The following is a 25,852-nucleotide window of genomic DNA, read 5'->3' as shown; positions in this document are numbered from 1 at the left end:
GAATAGATGTTGAAGTAATAAAGAATGAATAGAAATAGTATTTTTATATTATGTACTAGGATCTAGTGTACGACGAGATGGAAGAAACAAAATTGCAATAGCGAAGGTGAGGAATAAGGCAGTGCAGCATAAGAGAAGAGATGTAGTGTCCAAGGGTCGAAACTGTCGGCAGGTTTGTCGGTATCGGAAGTTCTAGGGCCCGAACGTGTTGGGGGGGTCTTCGCGTGGGGCGAGGCCACCATGTTTCTCATAGCTGAGGTTATCCTTGTCGATGGTGCAGGTGTAAGATAGCGCTGTCCTTATTGAGGGCAAGGCGTGCGAGCAGGGGCCACCTCGGGGCGCCCCCGGGTGGCGAACGGACCAACCTGTCGGCCTCGCGCCACCTCTGCTCCCAGCGCCATTCCTCCTTTTTCTCGTCTTCCACCCCCTCTCTTATTCTCCTCTCCTCGCTCTTTCTCTCTCTCTCTCTCTCTCTTCGACTTCTTATCTCCTTTCCTTACTACCACGAGGAGAGGAAGTTACTCACCCCATGGATCTTGCTTTTTGCTCTATCTTCTTCCTTCCTTCAACCTCTTCTGCTTTCTTCCAGTTCATAGAAGAAGGGAAGAGCTCATCCTACCACTCGCTTATTTTTCATCCTCGTCCACCTTTCGACCCCCTCTCTCCCTCCCTCTACTTCTTCATCTATCTCTCTCGATGTGCACGCTTTCCGTTAGCTTTCATTTAAAAAAGGGAGGCTCCAATCTACTCCCTCTTTATCTTATACTTTCTTTACCCGCTTCTGTCTCTCTCCTTTTCCGCATCTTCTGCCTCCCCTCCCCCTTCCTCATATCCAAGGTAGGATTATACGCCTCTCTTTCCTCTTCTCTCCCATCTTTCTCACTTCCAGCAAGAAATGGAAGGGCAACCTTCCATCCTCCCTGCTCCACGCAAACCCACTCTTCCCTTCAATGCTAAGGCATTCGATACTTTAACTTCCACTCACCGTTCGCCAAACGGTCAGTACGACGCAAACCAAATACTTTTCCGTGGTCTCCTTCATTTTTACGGATTCTCCAATGTTTAATTTTAAATATATCCAAGAGAATAGATCCGATCTTTGTCATTCGTTCGAAAGTACTATACAGTCATAGCATTTATATGGGTGTAGGTAATAAGTACTTTTATTTTGTAACTGAAGACTCTGCATGGTTAATCGAGGAAGAACTGTTACGATATATAAAAGGTTTTTCTGAAATTTATTCTTAGATTTTATCTTAATGACGAATTTACTTGGAAATTGACTTAGGGTATTATATGAGATGGCAGGGAAGGGTCTCGTAAAACGGTCCTCGTTATCTGGGTTCCATTTCTAACCGGCTGATTGGGATTTAGTGTGAAAACGGGACCCGCCAACTTGTACCGGAGCTGAATCTCGTGCCTGCACGTGCTGCCAGTCTCCCGGAATCTCAGTTATTCGCTAACAAGCACCAGAATGATTGCCGAGTCGGCACAAGCCTCCCGATAAACTGCTGTAACCGATACACCACCTAATATAGCAATAATGACAGTTTGCTTCAATATTTACGAATCGTTCTTCACCTTTTTACATGAAAACTATACAACTGTCTAAATCAGATACTGTACTTTTTTACACAATTCTATATTAAGACCTCAATTACGCAGTACAAATTCATTGATAAATTTTCTTTAATAATTGTTATTCAAAACACAGAAAAATTTATAGTAGAATCAGTTCTTACAAACCAGACAAGAGGCGAGTATAAGATTTATTAGACAAAATAATAGAAAGAAAAATTAAAAGGTTAAGTAATAAATTAGCAGGATCGATATAACCTTTATATTATTAAAGTTGGTGCGTGAATCGAAGTGATTCACTGGAATGTTTTTAGTGGAGCTGTGAAGTAATGGAGATTTGAGGAAATATGGTAGTGTCCAGCCGAAAGCGAAATGGGTGAGACTATCCCTGGCGTTTTCCCACGCCCAAGTGTCCGTGGGCCTGTAATAATAAGAGGCGCCGCTCTTTTTCACCCGGCGTAGGGCAAACGACAAAGCCTCGCTAGTTTCGGTCATCGGGGATGAAATCCCGAGAAACGAGGAACAAATTATCTCGTCAGCCGGACACGATGCGATGAGAGCCGATCCCAACCGTATCGTCCTCTTCTTCTTCTTCTTCTTCTATCCTTCTCTATCCTCACCTTTTCTCCAGCTCCCTCACCTACCAATCAACACCACGCATTAAACCGTCTCTTTCCGACTTGAACTCGTTTGCCCGATCCAGGTGTCTCTATTTCTCCACCTACTAATACTCGATTCTCCTACTAATTGCCTAAGAATTCTTAATGCCTCTCTCTACTAATTTCTTTCACTTCACTGCTGCAGACACGCGCGTGTATAACGTTCTTTCTTCACTCCTAGATAACTTACAGCCAAAATATAATTATCTACTGTGAAGTAAGCTCATTGTCAAAAAACTCGGATAAATTTTGTTACTATAATAAATTGATAGTTTGACAAAATTAAAACGTTTCTGTAAGGATTAAGACTATATAGGTACAGGGGACTTTAAATCGTTTATTGGCGTTTAAAATTAGAGGTGTGGCTGATTTTAATAGTGGTTTCTGTTGAATTTGGGAAAGCTGATCCGAATAGCGTTTATTCCTCTAAATGTGGTATGTGTGTCCTTTAATCTCGACTCGGAAGACCGAATCTGTTTGGAGTAGTATAATGTTGTGCTATCTAATTTCTGATGTGTACCAATGAAGAAAGATCCAATAGAATTGTTAAGTGATGCCCGTAGCCTAGTCTGTATTATTAAAAGCCCTCAGACTCACAAAATATTTTAATCCTAGCTGGATCAAACAATCCAGATACGTTGCGTGATTCAATGTTCAAACATCCATAAACGTAATCGGGGCTTAAAAGTTATTACTAGCTTTTTACTCTCTCTTGTTTAAAGCAATAAGCATTGAAGTAGATCTGTAGGATATGAACAAGCTCGAATGAATTTTTTAGCGGGACATTGAATTATGAGAGGATTCGTATAGAAAGTTGGTTAGGTTAGGTTTATGAATCTTAAGACGCGGTATATATAGGAATCTGCGTGAATAACTATAATGGTAGATATGAATTTCTCTGGGTGGTGGGGGATGAATCGAGGCTAAGGATGGTGTTTCCCACCTGCAGGGCAGCATCCTCGAAGAGGCAACTCGGGCAAGAGCAACAGGTTTATCGCGGCGAGGCGCCCCGAAGAAGTGTCGCGCGTCGAGGAAAGCTCGGTAATAAACTTATAATGGGTCTGGCCGCCAGATTTACAGCCTCATTTGCCGCGTTCACGTTCCAGGACCTTGTCCCTCGAGGTCTCTTCACTTTTTCACGGAGAAAGGTGAGAGAGGTGGAAGCTGGGAGTGAGTAGAAGAGGGGGAGGGGGAGGTGGCTAAAAAAGTGGAAAGCTTCTAGACAAAAGCAAGGAAAGCCGCAGGGGGCGGTATGCGTTTAAAGGAAACCGATGACTTACGATTTACGACGCTACCTGACACTTTCCAGAACATCGTGCTCTGAAAAAGGATACTCTCCCCCTCTCCTTTTTTTCTTCCTCTGCACCTTCCGCCTCTTCTATCATTACGAACAATCTGCGACTTCTCATCCCCTTATCTCTTCTCTTGCTTATATTTGTTAATCTCCGGCTCTTTAACGCTTTTATTTTTTTCAACCACATATATATATATATATATATATATATATATATATTTCTGTGTATTCGTATATATAAATACAGAATAACTTATCAGACACAGTAAATTTAATCTAAGGATGTTTATGAACGTTAATAAATTATATATATTTTCACAATTCGTAAATCTTTCCACGCCAAAGCAGTTAAAACTTTGTTATACAGATTTATCCAGTTTCTTTGAAATATATAAGTTTCGCACGGTTTACGATTTTGAAAACACGCTGTCCTGAAAAAAGGATCTCGCTTATCTCGTTTGTGGATCTGCGAGTTTTTCTAAAAGTTGGCATATCTTTCCCTATCTCTGCTCCCGTTACTTCCGTGCTGTCTAAGTTGAGCTTACCGCTGGAAAGGTGTCGAGAGTTAGTAGCTTGCTTCTAAACGAGATTTCCAGATAAGGTATCTAGGAATTAGCGAAAGGCATGAGGTTGAAATTCACACTCGGCTTGGCACCAGCAGTCGGCAGAAACTACTGTGTGGAGGTTCAAAATCTCGGGTGACTTTCTGACTGAAACGAATAAGCTGCCTCGCCACTACGGGTACCAGTCTTCTATTTAAACCGGCAAATCCTTTGTTCTCCAACCAATCTCTCCTCCCTCACGACGTTCGACAGCTTTTCGCCTTTTTGATTGATCGTTCTTTCGTGCTAGACGCTTCTAACATTGCATTCCTTTGAAGCTCCTACTAATTGCCAGTGATTAGCCCGTCATGGTACTTCATGGTACATTAGTATTACAGTGGGAAGGGTGAGAATCGGTAAAATCGCAATGCTACTTTATTGACTGAGAATTGGAAAATCCACAACGGACAAACAAAGTATTGTTATAACATAAATTAATCGATAATACTAAGGAAATTACATATTCTTTTTTAAAGTATATAAAAAGTGAAATTTACATAAACATGATTTTATGTGAGAGTATATACACACTTAACAAAAAGAAATTTATTGGAATAATGAAAGCTGTTTATTTCAACCCAATCAGTAATAAAGATGCAGCTAACAAATATTTATTAATCAATTATTACAGTTAGTAATCAGCCTATTTAAAGCTACTGTAGTTGTCTTGATGCAGCTTGTTTGTAAATTGGTATAGTCGATATTATAAATTATGTGTTGAGCTTATATAGATAGGTCAGATATGTTAATTACGCAAGTGGAGATAGCAGCGGAGCACAAGTTAAAGCAGGTGCAGCAGAGTCACGTTTTTAGTCTGGCTTTACAAGATACAGGATGCTGATTCTCCATCAGTATTAATAAACAACTAGGTGAAAAAACTTTTTTTCAAAGAGTATAAGCTTTCTCAACATTAATATATTTTTTGTTGCTGCTGAAGGAGAAGAGATTTATCTCGTATTGGCTTATCTATTAATCCTAGCCTACTACGTTAATATTGTAGATGGATAGGACTAATTGGAGATGAGTCTAAAGTTACATAAGCTTTTGTAAGCTCCTCTGTAAGTCGTTGATGTTGTTATAGGGTAAGAAAAAACAGCTAGTTACATAAGTAAATTCGGCAAGATGGATATTCGAAAGTTTGAAAGTATAATTCGTGATGGGCCGATGCATAATACTTTATTAAGGAATTGATGAATGGAACGGTTGAAATGGATTGAGCAGTTTAAAGAGTGGAATAAGCGGTTGTGAGAAAGTGGTGGAGCTGGGGGAGGGGGTAGTCGGTAGCAGAGAGAAGAGAAACAGGAGCGGGAGCAGAAGCCATCGTGGTCGATTTCTTGTTTGCTTCATGGCGAATCAGATGCGGAGTGAGTGCTGGCCGATCGAGAGCCGCCTTCATTGTTTTTCCACGAGGAATAGGGCCGCCCGGACCCAAGAGGCCGAGTGCACGGATGCCAGGCCCCGAGTCCGTATAAGAAGCCACCTTTCGCAAGTCACCCTGGACCCCTTTGTTCCGTGTTTGCTCTCTCGCTTCATATCTTTCTCTCTGTCTATCTTTCTCCAAGATTTCTTCGCACAACGCAAGAAAAACTCAAATTGATTCTTCTTTGCCCACTCGTCCTCGTCATTATGCCCTTGGCCCTCGCGCTAATCCACCGGAAAGTTAACTCACAGGCCAAACTGCAAGTGGAAGTCAAATTATTACGTTAGTTTCGCGCTGCGTTAACTTTTTCTTTGCTTTTATCGCCCCTCGCAGAATGATATCATAATTAGCTCGCTCTCGAAACGATGTATTATCTCATTCTCGAAAATGAGCAAGCATTCTTGTACTGAGAATTAATCGAGCCCTCGCAGCAGCATAAAATATTCTTTTTATTCAATAGAATCTTTTATAATCTTGTTATATATGTATAGTTTCTTTTTCCTTATTTCAAGCATGAAACAAATTTTCGTTTGCTCCGATATTGTTATTATTGATGACGGATTTTTGTCTGTATTTTAAATGCACTGTATATATATATATAACTGTCTTGGATCGTGGCATATTTTTCGTTAACGTTGTAATAGATTTGAATGCTTTTTTAAGGTTTTTATTGGGAAGTAGAGTATATGGTTGGGGTTGGTGCGTAGACAGGAAAAAGAAAAGACGTTACAGGGGTCTTTAGAGGATCTCGGAACGAGTCGGGTGAGTTCGTAGGGGGCCGGGGCGTGCCCACTGTTCGGGGTACACAAAAGGGCCCTACGATTTTTCATTTTCGAAGAGGCCCGGCAACGCCTGGGCCGTAGCCGGTAATCATCTCGTTCCCGACGGCCCGTGAATAACACAAAAGATCGAACTGGCGCTAATTACGTCGCTGACCGGTCAACTTTTTCGGGATAGGCCAGCAAAGGAACCACATCGTGACGAATCCTACAGCTTCTAATCACGCGCGCTCGAAAAAATCCTCTCCATTAGAGTTGCATCGCCCCGTGGAAATCGCCACCAAAAAGATAAATTTTCCACCTCGAAATCGTGAAAAATAACATTCCCTCCTCTTGAGAGTTTCTCAAAAATCATTGATGAACGTATAAATTCGTTCCAGTTTTATTTCACTATATATATATATATATATATAGATATATTAGTTTGACTTTGTGCTGTAAGAATTGACACCGCAGGTTTAGTCGGGTTTCCTCGTAAAAATCGTGAAAAAATTAGGGGGGGGGGGAGTCTGCTTATAGTATACATTTCCGGATAATCTCGCGTCAAACTCGACTCGGTCCATTTTATTGCTGTCGCAAAGTGACACGTTCTCTAGGTTCCCCGGCTAAAACCGGATCACACCGTGACGGGAAACGAAGCACGAGTGTCTGGAAAATCGAATTTCATCCTTTGTTATTTTGAAGGCCGACAAGGCGAGATCGGAAAAGCATCGAAATTCGTCATGACCTGAAAATTTCGTCAGCCTCGTTCCGTGTGTATATACCATGAAAAATGAGATTTCATCGTTGTTCACACGTGGCAACATCTAAATAAACAATAAAATTACCGCGCGCGCACCGGAGCAAATGAAAGCGTGAAGCATCGCTGTGTGCTCGATTATCCTGCATGTATATACATATGTATGTATAACTGCGCGGTGATTTTCGATGAAATTTATTCACCGAGAAAAGTAATCTGGGTGGAGCTTGAAATCAACCCGTGTTAATCATCCTAGCGCTAAATCCGACAATTAAATCTCGCGTTAAGGCTAACTTAGGGTATAATAACGAGATGTCTAATTATTACGTAAAATACAGTTATTGGATTTTGTTCTGCTCGCCAGTAGGTCGCGCGTCGAGACGAGCGAAGGCGAGGTAGAGCTAGGGCTAGACCCGGGCCATCGCATAAATTCATTTTTAGAGTCTTCGTAAGTCACCGCGTGCGTGTTCAATGATATTTATCTGAAGCTGCGCGCAGCTTTCGTCGTGGATTTATGGGATTTGAAATTCTTCGATAAATCCGTTTGGAGATTCCACGTAGGCCGAGAGTGGAAGTCAGGGGGCTCCGACAGGTACGTATACGTATATATATATGTGTGTGTGTGTGTGTGTGTATGTCTCCATTCCTCTCGATTTTGGTGTCTCGAGATGCTTCCTGAAACGAAATCTGCCACCTAATGACATACAGCTCGTTGCGTAAACCGCTTCCACCAGTACCCAAGTCTTTATTAAGTGGCCGCGGTGTCTTAATTAGCGACCGATATTCATCGATTAGCCTGAGAAACTATATATATACAGCCCCCACTCGATATATCGCCGTAATTTATAACGGTTCGCGCGATACGTTATAAATTTTCTACGAAATCCTACATCTTGTTCAATTTCAGCAGGTGCTTAAAATCTTAGCGGAGATACAAGTTTAACGCTGTGACGATTTACGAATGTTCATAGTGGTCGAGGATCGTCAGAGCAATGAGTGACACAATGGTGGAACATTAGTCGACCGGTTCCTGTCATTTGACGGGATTTACCTGGCTTTCATCTCCTTTGCTCGAAGGATATTCAGAAAACGACAGCTTTTCGCTGCCATGCTGCTGTGGTAAAAGTACATGCATTTTCCTCTGGCCACGCGATCCATCACTTCTCGTGTAAACCAGGGACACCCTTTCAAGTTTCGCTGCGCCAAATTCGCCGTGACTGACGGATCTGACAATGCGAGAACTTCCACGAGTCTCTTGAAAATTTTGACTCCTGACAGCTTCTCCTTTTGCATCTTCACGATATTCGCCAATAATCCGCTATTCACCATTTTAAGTCTAATATTTTAACCAGGTTTAAAGATTCTGTATAAACTATTGAATGTATATATATATATACATGTACACTAATATATAAAATACCTTGTGGCCAAAATTTTGTGTTATAATCCTTTCATGCAGTCAGTATAGGAAATTTAGAAAATAAGTGTAGTTTCAGTTCGTGTTCCCGCTGGAAATTCCGGAATTGCGTGACCACGAGTAGTATTTTGCGTCGGTCACAAAGAGGCCGACGTTCATTGGTGAATGCTGCGAACAGGCCTTAAGCAGGAGAATCTGTCCATAAGCAGAAACAGGTATATCTGCAGCTAAACGGACCGAACAGCCATAAATGCCAACATCCTTCGTGTTCGAATTTTCTGTGAAATCCTTTTCACGCGTTTGGTTCCACGACTGTAGTGGGCATATAGTCGGTACGATATTCGGTATGGGGTCCCATAGATCACACTCGCCTCTTTTCAGGAAGCGGGCACAAAGCCATTATGAGCGCCACGATCCGGTCCTGGGCCAGCTCGACAATGCTCCAATGCCATTGTGTGGGTGATTTTGAACTTGGACCTCTCCTTCCTCATCACATCGTCCCCTCTCATTCTACCTTCCCTTCTTCTTCTTCCTCTTCTTCTTCTTCTACTTTTCATTTTTCTCCTCCTCCTTCCTCTTTATCTTCTTCTTCGTCATCCACCGTTTCTCCAGTTGCTCTCTCAACACTTTTGATGTCTTCATTAGCACCGCTCAAAGTTCTCTTGCACAATCTACGAGCTGAAAAAGTCTGATCGAACGAGAGGAAGCTCTCACTCGAAGCGAAATATCTGTCAAATTACGAGAGGCCAATTGCTATGCCTATTTTTTCACCCTCCAAGTCAAATCATCAAAATTTGTAAATATTTTATGAGCAACGAGGCTGATTTACGTGTTTCAACGAACGATAGAGTTAGGTATATAATTCTATTCTCTATACAATCGATCTGGTAGATTTAAACGATAGCGGTTGGTTTAATTATTACTTTGTTATTGACTGACGGATGATTAGATGCTAGTGAGCGGAATTAAAGGGGGGGGGAGGTGGGGGGCTGTATAACATAGAAAAGGGAATAATAAAATGAATGAAGAGGGTGGCGCACTGGTAGAGAATGCAGATTGTGGAGAAACGATTACGCTTGGTTTACAAACAATGGGACTATCACGCAGTGCGAGTACAATGATTCGTTTTTGGATCGACGTGAAGGTAGTCGAGGGTATTCAGCATCATTGAGGGGGCTTCACGCCGATGTACACTTATGTGCTCAGGTGATCACAAGCCACGTGATAGGTGCTTAATGGTAACTGGTACCTGACGATTTGTTGCCGGTAGCCAAGCGTGAGTCGGCTAATCCTACAAAGTGGACCGACCAGAGAAATTTCTGGACAATTTGTTCCATGGCATGCATAGCTACATAAAGAGACCTTATTCATCCCTGATGCACCCACATTGTCGCAAAATCGGACCAAAGCATCCTTCGTGTTGCCCCTTAAACTGCTTCCAACCGTTTTTAGGTACTCCAAATAATCCGTATTTCTATATCGTAAAACTCTCTTCCCATTTTATCAACGAAAATCCCACCTTCGATATTGCCAAATTTTCTCGAAACTCAAAAAACTCACTTTAAACGCTGATCGTAAAGCTTATACGACGAAAGGCAATTATGAGTTTTTGTAATGAATCTTTTCACGGGTTTATTTATCTTATCCTTGACTCGCTGTACCGTTACTGGACCGTTGAATATTACAGAGATTTGTCACTGACAGTTCGTGCGTTTTTACTACTGTTGGAGATTTTTCGTCGTTGTGGAATGAATTGACGAAATATGAATATGCAGATTGGGCCTCGTATGAAGTGAAGTGTTTCTTGATAAATTGATGTCAACTGGTTTCTGGAATTGTCGGCTTTTTTATGACGCCTCGAGAGTCACTGGGCACTGGCCAGTTGAGAAAAGTGACTCGCAGAGAGGGACGACGGGGGGTCGGGGGCAGAAAAACGAGGAGAGCCACGAGGGCTCCAATTTCTTTGACGTGCTCAACACATTGCAAAAACGCGTTGGACCTGTTAATTCTTGGAAAAAAAGAGAGCCACCTTCTGTATAGCTGTGTACTCCAAACGACCTAAAGTCCTTTTCCTGTTATTGGCTTCCATTGCTCGAGCATCCCGATTGAAATCTTGCGGTTGAGCATTGGTGACTAAAAAATCACCAAGGAAACTATTTTTTCTTTCCTTAAAACTTTCACTCTTATAATTCCCTTGTTTTCTTCATTTTCTCTCACACATCTTCCTATCTTCTTTTCTCTCTCACAAAGCAGGAGCTAAAAAATCAATTATTTGTCATTAGAACTGCTGCAGGAACACAGAAGAAAATCATTTTATTATAACACATTTTTCTACAAACTTATAGAGTTGCTTTTATCTGAAAAATTACAGGAGTTTATGCAAAGCTTTTAAAAATTTCATGGATAATGACTGGCATTTGTTTTTCTATAATTTTATTTATTTTGACCAGTCCTTGGGTCACGTGTGGCCAAGCAGAGTATAACAAGAAAATTGATATTATGCACAGGTAGAGTGTCATCCAGTTTAGACAAAACTGGCTGCGTCCCTGAAGATTTTTGGTCTCTCTCACCCTGTTGCTTTTTGCATCTCTCTCGTTCTCTGGCTTACTCACACACATGACTCGCATCTCAATCTAGGCCCCTCATCATATTTTAATTTCACGGCAAGCTTTCCCCTTGAGTCTTCTTCTGACTCGTCCCAGGCCAAGAGAAATGTGTTTATGCGCCGGTATGTGTGGAAGAACGGAGAAACAGAAACGCGAGAGAAGGCAAGCCAGCAAAGGAATGAGAGTCGAAAAGAAGAAGAAGAATGAACGGAGAAAATGAAAAAAAAAGTATTGTGGGAAGAAAAGAGCTGGTTTCGAAAGAGACCAAACGATTGAGCGGAAACCATGGTAGTTACATTTTACATCATTTATTAACCTATTTTTAACGAGAAATAATAAACATTATGTACAAGCATAGACATCGTATCAATTTGAAGTAAAAGTAAAAATTGTTGGATCGCGTTGAGTGAGGGCAGCAGGAGGTGGATAAGTTGGAAGAGAGTGTCTGTCGGTCTCTGTTTTACTGGCTCAGTAGGCCCTCTCTCGTACAACTCGAGAAACACCTTTCTTCTTTTTAGTTCACAAAACATCCGCTAGGACATTCTTTTTGAAAAATATTAAGACTTAAAAACCTTTTTCTTAACAGTTTTATAACTTTATTTGTAGTTAAATTATAATTATCAAATTTTTCGTACAAATTAATATAGATGAATAAATAGTATTTGATAATTATAGCTATTTTAAAAAAGATTTATGATAGGCGCGAGCCTGTTGAAACCGCCAAGGAACGAACTGTCCTTGCCGAGAGTCAGTCAGTTCGTCACTGCCCATCTTATGTATTAGATCGAAATAAAATTGCTATGAGTTGAATATGGACTTTGTCTTCTTCCCCATTCGACTCCTATAATGTATAAACCACTACACAATAATATGTGAAATCATTTCTTTTGTATTATTGACTTTTATTAAAAGTACATATAAGTATACAGGCACTAAGTATACAAAATTACAAATAGTATTACGCAAAAGAGGTTTCGGAGAGGAGATACTATGTACAATAGCGTATATATTTATATTTATTTATTTATAAAGGAAACTTTATTTGGACGTAGAAAGGACAAGTTAGTAGATAAAAGAAAGGTACGGTTGTCTTTATCTTGTTTCTTCCTCCGAAAATAATACGTTCCTCCTCTTGTTAATTTTATTCCCTCTTCAGCCGAGCATTTGGTTAAACATAACATGAAATCTCGTTAATACACCTGTCCTTTGTTATTCTTTCTCTTATACTATCAAGTTAAACTTAATACACCGGAAATGTAACGAGTCCTCATTTTTTCCGAGTTGTTTTTTGCGACGTTGCCGCGGTTCTGTCTTTTTTCCCGAAAATGACTTGTCTTTATTCGAATTACAGTGATCTCAAAAGTCTAATTTGTGCATGTTTTCATTTAACTACTTTTGGTTATTAATCATCTGCTACATTTCTTTCAGTAGTACGAAAAAATTCGAATAAAGAGAATTCGGTCCGATCGAATTCTAAAATTTCTTAACAGAGCCGGGCAACATGACATAACTCGTAGAAAATAGGCTAAACAAACAAACAATAACAACAATAATAATGTCTCCTTCCGTTATATAAATGCATTCGACGTTATCGAGACGTCATTGTCGACGTCTTTACGATTTATGACACTGGTATTTCTTTTACGATATGTAATAATAACCTCGTAAGAACGGAGCGAAACTTTCCATGTTCTTTTGATTAGTTGTATTTTGGCACGAGGATTTTTAATTTATTCGCCTCGCATTCAGCACATTTCAAAATCCTCCATAGACACTCTCCATTAATCGATGATCCTTACATTGTTATTTGCGAATTTTACAAGTGCAAAGCGAAAATGTACAAACTTAAATATTGGCGAATATAAATAAATAAAAGTAGGAGATTGCGACTCGTACGGATTGATATTTCTGCCTAATACCATCTCAAATTAAATAAATTTTCAATAAATAATTTCGTAACTAGATTAAGATCATTAACGTTTGCTTTAAAGCAAAGTAAATTTTATGGATGATGAATATAAGAGTTTACTTATGTTTACAAAAATTCCCTCGTACGACCCGCATAGTCCAGTGACTTTTAGTGTCGAGGAGCAATTATATAAAATTTCACTCGACATTTTATTTGGCAACGAGAAATTTTTGCTGTGGTGGTTTACCGTCCAGCGGCTTCTACCACTTTGACCACCGACATTCACTTGATGAGTGTCTACAAAGAATCGAAGTTGGACTCTCGGTCACTAGCCTATAACGAAAAAAGAGAGAAAAGGTTTAATCGATTAATTTTTGTATAGTAACTAAAACTATGGTAAATGTAAGATATAAGATAACAAAATTTACCCTGTCTGGGCTATAAAGGGGTGGATGCTGGGCTGGCAATCTAAGCGTGCTGCCTAGATCACGTTCTGCCATGGTGTGACCTTCACTGGCACTGTCTCTGGTATCCCTGTTGTCTCTTGAGTCCTTGATACTATTTCTGCGAGCAGAAGTCAGCTTTGTAGGCGGCTGGATCGTTGTTTCTCCGCATGATCTCGCTAAAGTCGAGCCAGCTTCGCCTAGATCCAACCTGAGCAGTTTAGTCGGTGCATGAATTGTCGTTTCTCCGCAAGATCGAGCCAATGTTGATCCCAGATCACCTTGAAGATCAGCTCTCAACACTTTTGTCGATGCTTCCATTGACGTTTCGTCGCAGGATCTTGCCAATGTCGACTCGGCGTCTACTATCCGAGTCACCGTTGCGGAAACCTAAAGGAAAGTCTCGCGCGTTTAACACAAATTCCAATAATACCAGGAAAATTGTAAAATAATTAAATAGTAGATTTAGCCAAATTTTATTTACTTGAAAGCCAGCACTGACAAGTGCACCACTCGGAGCAACAGGTGCCCTAACAATCTGAAGATCAGCTTCTTTGCAATCTTTATTACTAGAGACACTTTGTTTCCTTACTCCTGAATGTTGAGGACCATTTTCCAAATAATTCATTAATTTGTGCTCTTCGGTAGCAAAAGTACTCATTCCTGATTTATAACTTTGCGGTGCTTGTTGAACCGATCTGTATTTTGCCCGAGGAATCATAACGGTTAGGGATCTATCACGCTGCTCCTCATTAACAGGAACTGCAACGTTTTAAATTATTAAATTAAAATTATTTGGTAAAATTCAGAAATGATCTTATTCATTAAGTAGAGATGAAATAAAAGTACCTGGCGAAGGTGTGGTGGTCGCCTTTTTCGGAGGCTGACGAGGTTTAGCACTTATTTTTCTAACAGGTCTTTTTGTTGGTGGTAAAGGTGCTAGCATTTTTGGCGGTGGTGGTAAAATATGAGGAACATGATGAGGAATTGCAAGATCAGTGACGCTACCTTCACTGCTTGTGTCCCCGCCATTAGCTCCAAGTATCATGGCACGTCTGTCTCCAGCTTTTGCTCTTCGGCTTGGTCGCCGGAAACAAGCTAAGCCGACGCAAACTGCCAATAAACCCAAAAGAATCGCTCCGGTAGTTACTAGAGCTATTAGTAGAACTAAAAAAAAACAATTGGATTATTAATAATAAAGATAACAAATAATAGTAAACTTATAACTTTGACGCGACAGAAAATAGTGAAGAGTAAAATACCTTTTAGATTAACTTGACACCTTTGGCCACTATACCATGGGAAGCATTCGCAAACTTCCTGCCCATGAATATTAGTTACACAGTGTCCTTTATTGTTACATCCAGCGCAGCCTAGAGGAGCTTGCGAGCAAACCCTTCCAGGATAAGCAGGATTCTCCGACAAATCTGCCCAACCTTCTTTGCAGGAGCACTGATAAGTTCCACGAAGGTTAAAGCAAGCTGCGTGAGGTGAACAATCGTGATGCGGGCCACCTTCCTCTGTTCCACATTCATTGAAATCCTTAGCATCTACCAAATCTAAATTCTTCGAAGCGTAGACATCTGTACCACCCAGACTAAAGTTACCACTCATCAAATATTTTCTAATAACTTCCTTTAATCTCTTCTCGTTCGTATTGTCACTCAGCTGAACGTGAAATTCGACTTTTGTTGGATCTGGCGAAAATCCAGCAATTTTCAGGCCACGATAAACATCTCTTAAATCACTCTGCATCATCGTTCTATCTAGAGCTTCTTTAATTGGATTTGCTATACGCTGATATGCCACAGAAGTTATATCGTTCATGGCAATTTCGTAATCCACAAGTTCGTGTCCAATTCGGTCCAAACCAACTTTCAGTGTATATGTGTAGGTTGCTAATAATAAATTAAATTATATAAGTAATACAATTAACACGACATTACAATATTTCCACATTTAATACAAAAACTTGTCTTACGTTTGCAGGGTCTATCAGGGAACATACGCGCAAATCCAGGTCGACACACGCATCTCATCTCATTACCTATTTCAGCACAGATTTCAGCTTTGTTAGCTTTGCATTCGGGAATGCAGTGACTCGTTGCAGATTGAATGGGAACCACAGGTGCACCTAATACACCTCCAGCGAGGACTCTATGAATCTCGTTACCAGCTGGATCTTGTTCGTCCCTGGAAATATCTTCATCTCCGTATTCAGCTTCCACCTGAATAATGATTGTGGTTAGTTTAATATCTAATTTAATTGTTCAGAGAGTTTTGACAGAAAAGATAAAAATTATTATACCTCTTCAGCTCCTGGAGCAGGAGGCTTCTGATCACTCATTACAATGAAAATTGAATCGTTATCATGAATATTATCGTAGGCTGTAGGTGTTTTAGTAATGGATTGCACGATTGTCGATGTAACAGTAGCTACTACATTCGTTGGTCTAAGCAAAGTCTCTGTGACAGTTTCCACTGTAGTTGAAGTCATGGTGTGAGTGATCAAGAGAGTTCTTGTTGTCGGTGGGGATCCCAGTACGGAAGTTTCCACTCTAGTAACGGTAGAGGTCTTGAATCGAGTGACTTCCTTCGGTTTTGCTGGGAGAGTGGAGTTTCTTTCAGCTCCATGTTGATGATGAGTTACCTGGGAAGCATTACCCTTTGTTTTTGCACTCGTCTCGTTTCTTCTATTCGGCAAAATCTTTTCAGGTAACACAGTATTCGTCACTTTTGAAATTGAACTATCTACTCTGGTCACAATTGAAGATTGGCTCTGATTTTGGTGCTCTTTCTTTCTATAGACTGTGGGCTGAAGTCTATTAGAAGTCTTGGTAATCTTATCTATTGTCATTGTTGGATTATAATGAGATTGTTGGTTCGTTCCAACAATGTAAGTTAGGGTTTCTGTTGCTTCTACTTGATTCGGTGGTAAAACATCGTCGCTGGATTCAAGGAAAATAGGATTCTCAGGACGCTTAACTGGATTTTGTGGAATTTCAAATGGATATGCCTCAGTTGGATGAATATCTCCTCGAGATGCCGAGGACTTGCTTGGTTGTATTTGATCCAATTGAGGTGATCTTAGTTTTGTTGAAATAACCAAATTTGTCGTTAAAACTGAAGTGGGCTGTACAGATGGTCTATAAATAATAATAAAAAACATTAATAATAATAATTTCTACATCCTATATTAAAAAATTACTGTACTCTCCTAACTGAACTAAATATTACCTGGAGATAGGTTTGGTATCAAACGGCCTAACAGTGTAAATGCTAACATGTTCAGTCATCTTCGTTTCCACGGGCCTCATGATTTCTGGTACATCAATAATGACAGGTAGATCTACGGTGCCATGAATGATTGGGATTTTCGATTCCATGTCATTGATAACTGGAATATGCGACGTTGCTACTGCGGTGGCAATTTGAATCGATCCAGAAACCGCCACTGCTGGCCTTATCGTAGCAATTTCTAATGGTTTTGTCGTTTTCAGTAGAGAAGTCGATGGAACCATATCTTGAGACAATAATTCTACTAAAAATGGTCTCGTGACAGTTGGTCTCAAACTCGGTGGAACCATACTTGTGCTTGGTGGGGGTGGAATCGCAGGAGCATTTGATTCTTTTAACGGAATATACTTGGGAGGTGGTTTTAAGTCTGAATCGTCAATAGCACCATGGTTGAATCTGTTGTCTGTTGGCCTATTCGTAGTTGTGATGTCAACGGGTGGTGGAGACAGACCAACGACTTCAGTAGAAGGCAATGGCGGTGGTTTTAAATCTTGCTCTTCCTGTTTTTCTATTTGACCTGGTACGGCTGGTCTCAAGGGTGGCGGTCTCATATCCCTAGAAGGCACATTGGTGTCTGCTTTATTTTTAACAGTGCTCTGCGATTGCTGAGGCTTTGTTTTCACCTCGTGAATCTCCGTATCTTCATCCTCTGAATCAGGTAATGCAAAATTCGTTTGATATGCGGTTTCAAGTGTTTCATCCGTTGGTTTTTTATTATTCTTCATAGTATGTTTTGTGATCAACATACTGGGAGGCCGTTCAGTTTGAGTTTTGCTGTCTTTTTCCTCTCCAGTCGATTCTACCGATAAGGAGTACTGTATGTTTGGTTTATTTAAGTCTGATTTCCTAATACCGGTTGATATTGTAATCGGTGCAGGTACTTTTGGCTTTGGTTTGGTTAAAATGTTCGGATATTCGTGATGAACCCTTGTTGCAGGATTATGCGTTGTCGCTCCAACATTAGATTGACTAGGGTGTGCTGTTGTTTCATTATAAAACTTGTGCCCAGGTATATTATATTGGGGTCTACGAGTCTTCACATTGGCCTGCAATGTTTTATTTCTAAGGGAGGTCATCGAGTCACTGACGTGTCCATTCATGTTATAATTAACTTTAGTGTCAAATATTTCAGGAGCTTTAGTAATTATTTCTGGCCTTGGATAACTTGGTCTTTTATCAGGTCTAGCATTATGATAAGACTTTAGGTACGGTCTATTTGAATTATCTGTCTCACGATTGAATTGCGGTATAATTGCTGGTGGCCTTAAATCTATAGTGTCATCTTCATTAGGAAGTTTCTGTACAGGAGTTTGGTTAGTTGGTTTTGGCTGATTAACAAAACCTGGTTTTTTGTCTCCATAATAAATGATTGGAGAGCCATGAATAACATCGTAATCTGGTTTATTGTCGTTTCGCTTAAAACCATAAGGTACTGACAAATTTACTTGACCGTTGTATACTCCAAATGGTTTACCTTGTACAATAGGAGTGTCGTAAGGTCTAACGTTATCGTAGCCTTGTCCAAAAGATCCAATCTGCACATTTATCTCATCATTTCTGTTATTGAATGGCTCTCCTTTATGAATCAAAGGAGTTTTGTTATTAGCGTTTCCATAACTAATGCCCTGCTCTACTTTAAGTGGCTTTCCTATCACAGTACTAATGGATTCATCAGATTTATAAGGCTGTTCAATATAAATTGTTCCATTAGTACTTGCTGCCTCGAAGTTATTAGTTTGAGGTTTGTCAGTATCTTCCATACTGTGCTCGCTTCCAGCATACTCGTGATCGAAAACATGTTCACTATTGGATGAAATTTGTTCATAATCGGGAACCTTTGTTTCTGGCGATGATGATTCAAAGAACAAATTATTTTCTGGTAGTTTTGCTTTTGAATCTAGAGGATTATGGTATTCCATGGTCCCAGTTGGCAAATGATCCTCATTCTTATCTTCGTGAGAAGCTGAATCAACTAAATGACTTTGAATATTGTGAACATGAGGACGGCCATTGAAAACTTGTTTAATTGAAGTTGGTGATATAGGCTTTCTCGTTGATTCATGATAGCCTTGGTGTGGCGACGATGGAGGATGCTGCTGAAATGGAAACACTCCCTGTGTTTTTGAGGGTGGTCTTTGATAGATTGGTTTCCTCAAGCCGAAGCTAGGCCTCTCTCCATAATTGGGTCGAATCGTGGTAGGTCGTATTGGTGGTCGTGGTAGTCTTGGACGACTGCCTATATTGATCCTAGGAGGTTTCTTACCAGATTTCCAACTATTGTTCAGAGCTACATCCTCTCCATTATCAGGCTTGTTTAAAAATATGTATTTGTGCGACGATTCAAGTGGTACTTCGGTTCTTCTTGGTGGAGTAGCCAATTCGCTCTGTTTCTGATGATTTGGACCATCGCCTCGTGGTGGATGCTGATGACCTTGATGGCCTGTGTGGACATGTGATACAATTGTCGGCCTCGGTATTGACTGTGGCCGTATGTTTATAGATTCTGGTCTGTGATGTACCAAAATTTCGGTATGAACGTGACCTTGACCGCTAGAACCTATCGCGGAATCGGGTCTCTTTATTAAATGAATTTCTGGTTTTTCGGGTCGTCCATAGTGTCCTTCTAATTGAATGCTAGATAATGGAATTGTGTGTGGACGGCTTGCTCCATTCTTCGGAGACAAAACCTTGAAGTTTATTGGAGCAGACGATGACGCAATATGTCCACTAGGAGCTTTTCCTGGCATAATTTCAGGCTCTGGATATGGTGATGGATCGTCGAAATATTGACCACTTATGTGTGGCTCATTGGTGTCACCGAATATCAGTGCTTGAGTACCGCCTGGTGGAATGACAACGTTAGCCATTTGACTGGGCTGGATGTTCACTAATAAAGGCTGGGACCTGTCGATAACGTGTGGTACTTGATAGACGATTGGCTCGGATGGAAGTGTATTTGGTTCGGAACTATGAAGAATTAAAGAAGTTTCGGGTAACAATGGATCTTTCTCGGCCCACGGAGGCCGTTTTTGCACTTCAACAGGACGAGGGTTGTCATTTACTGGATTTTCATAATGGACCTAAAAGAATTTTTTTGTTAATTGTGAAAAGTTATGTATTCAGCTATTACAAAAACGTTGAACGTACCTCGTCATAGGAGGCTGGAGATTGTGGATTCAAAGGATCCTTAGCACTCCAGGGTCTCCTATGTTTATCGAGGTTCCAGTTGGAAATCTTCAAATTTTTATTTGGATTAACATATTGTTCTACATTTGGTCGATTTGGTGGCTTTAGAAGAGGATCGTTTTCCAGAATATCTTGCTTAGAACCAATTCTCGGTGGTAGAGGCCCTACAGGTTGAAGTTTTTGGGGCTGATTTGGTGCATGATTACTTTCCAGTGTAACGGGAATCTTTAGATGTTCCTCATAAATCTGATGCGCAGGTAAAATTTGTATTTGTGGTCTTATTTGGCTATGCTGACCTTGTGAATCCTCCTGATCATCTTCAATTACTTCCAGTACAGGGTGTACAGGTATATTTGGAACTGGTAATGGTGGTGGCTTCATACCAAGATTACCTTCATCTTTCGAGTATATCTGAGGAGGTCTTGGTCCCATTTTTCCAGGTTTTCCTATTATAACGTCGCTATTCGCCGTAATAATTTCACCAGGAGATATTGGAATACCGTCAGCTAAGCTACTTGCTACTTTATGTCGTGTCTCAGCAATGTAATTGTGATTTACCAAATGAGAAACTGAGAAAAAAACATATTCGTTTTAGACGCATTTACATAACTAATATGGTAAAATGATAGAAATAGTTACCACATTACTTACCAATATGTTGACTTTCTGCAGTTTCAATATCACCATCCGCAAATTCTGCAACAGGTATATAAATTGGTGCTCTCTGGGTTGTAGTTTCTTGAGCGTCCACATTGGGGGCCACTGTATCATTTCTACGAGTCGCTGTGGGCTTTCCTTGCAGCAAACCAGCCATCGCTGTTATCACTGGTCCCAAGGCCGACAGACTATTTATTCCCAACGATCCAAGACTCAGTAGATTACTTACTTGAAGATCGCTGCTACTTTGTGTTACAGGTTTTTTCTTATGAGTTTCACTCGATGACAGAGTAGTCTCCTCTTCCTATTATTTCAATAATCAGTTAAGAATTACTAATACATTTGCTTTTTCTCATTCTGGTGAAAAATCATTTAATTGATTTGTAAGGTTGACTATACCTTTTCGTCGGATTCTTCAGAAGTGTTGACAGATGCTGGAGCATCAGCAATCATAGATGACACCACATTCTCACTATTGGTACTATCTGTTTCTACTGCAACTGTCGCTGTACTTTCAGCAGTAGTGCTGGCCTTTGTAGCATCAATTTGGTCTTCTTCATCGAAAAAAATAATCGTAGAACCTGTCACAACATTCTTCACAGGATCGGAATGATGAGCTGTGGTCATCAGTGCACTCATGTATCCAGCGTCCAATAAGCTCGGTGCAATGGATTCGGTCACCACGTTTTCTACAATATGTGATCGGGAAGAGATCGTTGTGGAAGTTTCACCATTTGCCCCTGCCTAATAAAACAAAGTATTAATCAATAATTTGTTAGCACAATAATATATTATTTTTGTATTAATTAATTTAACTAATGTGTACCTGAAGCAAAGTTGTGAAATAGGTGAACGTTGTTAGGTAAGTTTTCGTGGCAAAGATCTGAATAGGTTCTGGAGTTTGATTAACCATGGTAGTTTTAGTTGCTGTTTTCTTGATGGGTGCTTTTTCTAGCACTACATCCGTAGATGTAGCAATATTTGTACGAACTACTGTGCTACCATTCTCTAAAAACATATTGTAGTACGTGTAAGTAATATAATAAGTTTTCATGATATCTGTAGTTAAATCCTCCGTGTTGTCTAATGCTGTTAATGTTGTCGTAACACTCGTTGGACGAGGTGGAGGTACTGATTCCGTAACAATTAGCTGTAAAATTAAATTTTTGAGTTTGGTACCGACAATGATACCATTATAATAAGGAGCTGTACAAAATTGGAAGGTACTAACCTGCGTTACTGTGTCAGTGGTAGTAGTAATCTTTGTTCTTCCATCTTCCATAAAAGTCTTTTCTAGAATTCTGGTGCTCAAGTAAGTATTTGTTTCTGGCCTTGGAGCTTCCGATGGTTCCAGTATCATATCTAAATAATGCTGCGGGGCGGTTACAGTATTGGTTATCACTTTCGTACTACTCTCAAGTGCATCCTCCACATTTTTATGATCAGTGTTCAATGTTAAGTATGTGTATGTCGTTTTGAAAACTTCTGTGCGTAACGTTGGCGATGCTTCCAAAGTCACTGCTGCTGTTTCAGATCCATGTTTTCTGTGGCGTTCCTCCGTAGCTGTATTAGCTATGACCTTGAGAAATTTAATTGAAATTAATCAGCCAAATATAGAATATAATTACTTGAATTTTGTGCAGCTTAAAAGATTCTAGAATTTCGCTTACTTGTTGTTCTGTTGATATAATAGTAGTTCCATCCTTTGTAATTGTGCTTAGATATGTAAACGTGGTAGTGCAAGTTTTCGTAACAAACTCATTAGGCTTATCTTGAGGTAGCAGCATGACTACAGCGTCTGACAAGGTGAGCGTAGGCTGAGGATTAGAATTTTCCCACCTCAAAGCTGGCGTAGGACCTGCAACGATGACCTCAACTCCGTTCGACATAACTCGTGTTGCTAAATTAAATCTCCTTCCTTCTTCTTCATCCCGTGCTTCATGTTCTCCTATTCGCAACACTTCATTAGTATTGATTTTTTATCACTCGTGTCAAATGCACTTTCACAGCTTTATTCTCTATTCATTTGTCTTAATTATTGAAAAGTATTATTCTAATAAATTCCTACTTTCATTGTTAAATATACTTGTATAAACTTATATTAGATATGAGAAGAAATATTTATATACAATAGTCAATTATAGAGAAAAGTATATCGTACATATTTATTGTAAATTAGAGTGTATTTAACAGTTTGAGAGTAGGCTTATTATGAGATGAGCAAATATCTGTAAAAGTGCACCTGAATTGCCTTGCTATTTTTATTGGGAAAAATTGCGTCCAGAATTTTTATCTTACAAAAGATTGTCCATAGATATTCAGTAAAGTCCAGTATATATATTGCGACTAGAATAATACTGCAAAGAATTATCAAGTAATTCAGTAAAATAATTACAAAAAGAAAGGTAAAAGAGGACAAACAATTCAGAGCTATATACAAAATTCATAATTTACAATATTTACAGTTTTCACAGAGAGTTTTCACATTTATACAGAAGAATTATTTAGGTACATTGACTAATTGACAAGGGGGGTAAACGAATTTTTGTACAGTCGACAGTCCGTTTCGCCAAATTCGTGTCATAGAGAATCAGGGTTTCGTTAGCGAAAGAGCAATAATGTTAAAGGTCATACTCGTGACGATAATACTGATAATTTTATTGCAGTATTTTGAACTGCTAAGGATGAAGTATATAAAGACGAGTTTCTTCATGATTGACATTTGTCTAATCAAGAAAAAAAGGGCTCGTTTCATCGTTAACATTTAAGTGGGATCGTTCATTGTGCTCTTGCGAGTATTATTGTTAGGAGCATGATCTTTTGGGATAAAAGGGCTACTCACCAACAGCGGGTTCTGGATTATTCACAGGTGAAACTGAGATGGATGACGACTCTATGGAAGGAGTCACCGTCACCGTGACGGGCACCGTTAAGGTCAGTGTCGTCACTCTAGGTCTGACTGTCGTCGAGGAAGTCACTTGTGTTTCCAGTCCGTTAAATTTCGTCACGACGTAAGTGTAAGTCCTGAGTCTCGTCGAAGTCACTACAGTCTCAGTATAGTAAACGCTCGTGCTTGGTTCGAGTACAGGATAGGAAGTGGTGGCTGATTCAGGATTAGAGATCGGTTTGGAGGGTAGAATCTCGAGAAAATCTTGGCGCGATAAAGATAAGTACAGGTCATCGGCTAACCCAGCCTCGATGTCTTCGGGCGTGGGTGATGCTATGGTCGTTGTGACCTTGAGAACAGGACTACTAGATTCGATTGGTTGGATAGTATGTTCCGCGCCTAATGGTATAACCGAAGGAATATCCGAATCGTCCAATTGGTTAGTTGAAATTGTCTGTAATGTTAGGTCTTTTTCGAGAATTGGGGTGTTGAACGTACTACTGGAGGAATCGATGTTTATGGACAAATCTGGCTCATACGGTTGGATTGGTATAACTGTTAATGCATCTTCAGGTTCTGCGATTGTTACAACATCTTCGTCTTGTAAGTCAACTTTATTCGCTTCGGTAGGTTTATCTGTTTCTGTAAGAGTTTCCGTCAATGATCTATCTGTGGTCACTTCTTCGGCGCTCGATGACTCTGTCGAAGATCTACCCTGTGTCTCAGGAGGATTTGTAACGGTTTCCTGCAATTTTGTAGTAGTTTCCTCATCAGCATCAGAGAAATTACGCGTTGTCATAATTGTTTCTTCACTTTCAGTAGTGAGCCCTGTTACTGTAGTTGTTAATAAATCCTCTTCATTTTCCACTTCTTCGTTAACTGTTGATAAGCTAGTGGTAGTAGCTTTATCCTCCCATCCAGCCGTAGTCTCTTCGAATTCGGCAACATATATAGGTATTGAGAAATTTTTTTTCTGATATTTCATGGTGGTAATATCAAGAGGACTACCTGTCGTCGTAGTATCATCGTAATCTTCCTCCTCATTGAATGGAGGAAGGAAGAAGTTGTCAGTAATAATGACAGGTGTATAAGTAGTAGTAGGATCTGGTAACTTGGTCCGAGTAGCAGACACAGATTGTGGATATCGTCCATTATCAACTTCAGCTTTAAAGTCAATATTGTTCGGTGTTTCTTTTAGATTTATATCTACTGTTGGTGATGTATCATCTTCGAATTTCTCTTCATTATAATTGTCGTAGTCGTCTAATGAAGGAGCAGTATAAAAGCCAGTTGTAATGATAGCAATAGTTGGTGTTGGTTGGATCACAGGTCTGACATTAACCAGTTTTTTTCTGGTAATTCTAACCTTCTTCATCGATGTTGGCTCGATCGACGTGGCTTGGACTTTTCTTCGTCTGGTAATGGTGACCTTGTGACGTCCGGTACTTGCAGGAAAATCGTCAAGCGAATATAAAGCCGGATCGTAGTCATCGTAAAAAGATTTTGCAGTTTCGATTTCATCATCAATCGGTCCAAGACTTCGAACTCGCGTCACAACAATCCTGCGAGGCGTGGAAGTAGGTTTGATACGTGTTTCTTTCTGGTATGGAACGAGGGTTCTACGTCTGACGACGGTATATTTATGCTGCCTGCCAGTTCGAGTACGGGTTACGGGGACGCGAATCCTGACTCGTTTTCGTGGCTCCTCAGGATAAACGTCATAAGACAACGGTGGGCCATCCGTTCTAACCAGGTTTCGTGGTTCTTCCGCATAAAATTCATGAAGCAAAGGTGTGCCATTTGCACTAATTAATTTTCGTGGCTCTCCGGCATATGTATCGGGAGTTACGTCGATTCCATCCGTATCGTAGTCATCGGAGGCTGACCACCTATTATAGTTGCCAATCTCACGTCTATTCGAAATCCTATCACCGTAAGGTGCTTCGTAGAATTCACCTGAAAAGGCGATATCCCACTTTTGTGTTACACAAATCGTTTGCCCCAATCGAATCGGTCCCAAAATCGAGCAATTTTCACCATAAAGATATAGAGCCTTAATTTCTTTTGGAGTTAGCTTCCAGACACGAGTTGCACTTTGCGCATTGTTTAAGAATACAGATGGTATGTTTAATTGTTTGTTGTATTATCGTACAAGAAGACAGAGAAGCACATATGTTTGACTTTTGTCGTGTGGGCGCGCGTGCGGCGGCGTCGGCGTCGGCGTCGGCTCAAGGCTTTATTAGTAGGAGGAGCGTAGGTCTACGAACTCGAAATGATCTCCAGATGGAAGAAAAAAGAGATACAAGAATGATTCACCGAGCTCGTTCGATGAACGATCAGGTATTTCAAATGAAAATAGGAATAAGAGATTGAAGCTTG

The 25,852-nt window shown here is 40.2% G+C and overlaps 1 protein-coding gene across 1 annotated transcript; it reads right to left on the bottom strand.

Annotated features, from left to right (window-relative positions):
- Window positions 1–12,157: 12,157 nt before the first annotated feature.
- On the bottom strand, window positions 12,158–25,645 carry LOC136784525 (mucin-17-like). Its single transcript, XM_066745224.1, has 16 exons — window positions 25,626–25,645; window positions 23,429–25,566; window positions 22,257–22,534; window positions 21,818–22,165; window positions 21,413–21,736; window positions 20,986–21,330; window positions 20,581–20,881; window positions 19,891–20,498; window positions 16,684–19,823; window positions 15,755–16,592; window positions 15,428–15,674; window positions 14,709–15,344; window positions 14,296–14,613; window positions 13,931–14,208; window positions 13,432–13,836; window positions 12,158–13,336 (listed from the first exon to the last, which is right to left on the bottom strand). Exons 1-16 carry the CDS (start codon window positions 25,643–25,645, stop codon window positions 13,301–13,303), a joined length of 10,260 nt encoding a protein of 3,419 aa, XP_066601321.1. The 3' UTR covers window positions 12,158–13,300.
- Between the last annotated feature and the right edge of the window lie 207 nt (window positions 25,646–25,852).

The sequence above is a fragment of the Prorops nasuta genome, unplaced genomic scaffold, assembly GCF_024137725.1.
Source record: "Prorops nasuta isolate Cenicafe-Biocafe unplaced genomic scaffold, Cenicafe_Pnas_1.2 PNAS00003, whole genome shotgun sequence".
NCBI classification, from domain to species: Eukaryota; Metazoa; Arthropoda; class Insecta; order Hymenoptera; family Bethylidae; genus Prorops; species Prorops nasuta.
Note: the sequence above shows the minus strand (reverse complement) of the source record. Positions and strands in the feature narration are given on the sequence as shown.

What these genes read in the sequence shown, in the direction of transcription:
- LOC136784525 (XM_066745224.1), bottom strand. Translation starts at nt 25,645, where the DNA reads ATGTGCTTCTCTGTCTTCTT. An exon ending in ATGTGCTTCTCTGTCTTCTT is followed by an intron (nt 25,567 to 25,625) that starts GTACGATAATAC and finishes CAATGCGCAAAG; the next exon opens with TGCAACTCGTGTCTGGAAGC. An exon ending in ATTTCACAACTTTGCTTCAG is followed by an intron (nt 21,331 to 21,412) that starts GTACACATTAGT and finishes TTGTTTTATTAG; the next exon opens with GCAGGGGCAAATGGTGAAAC.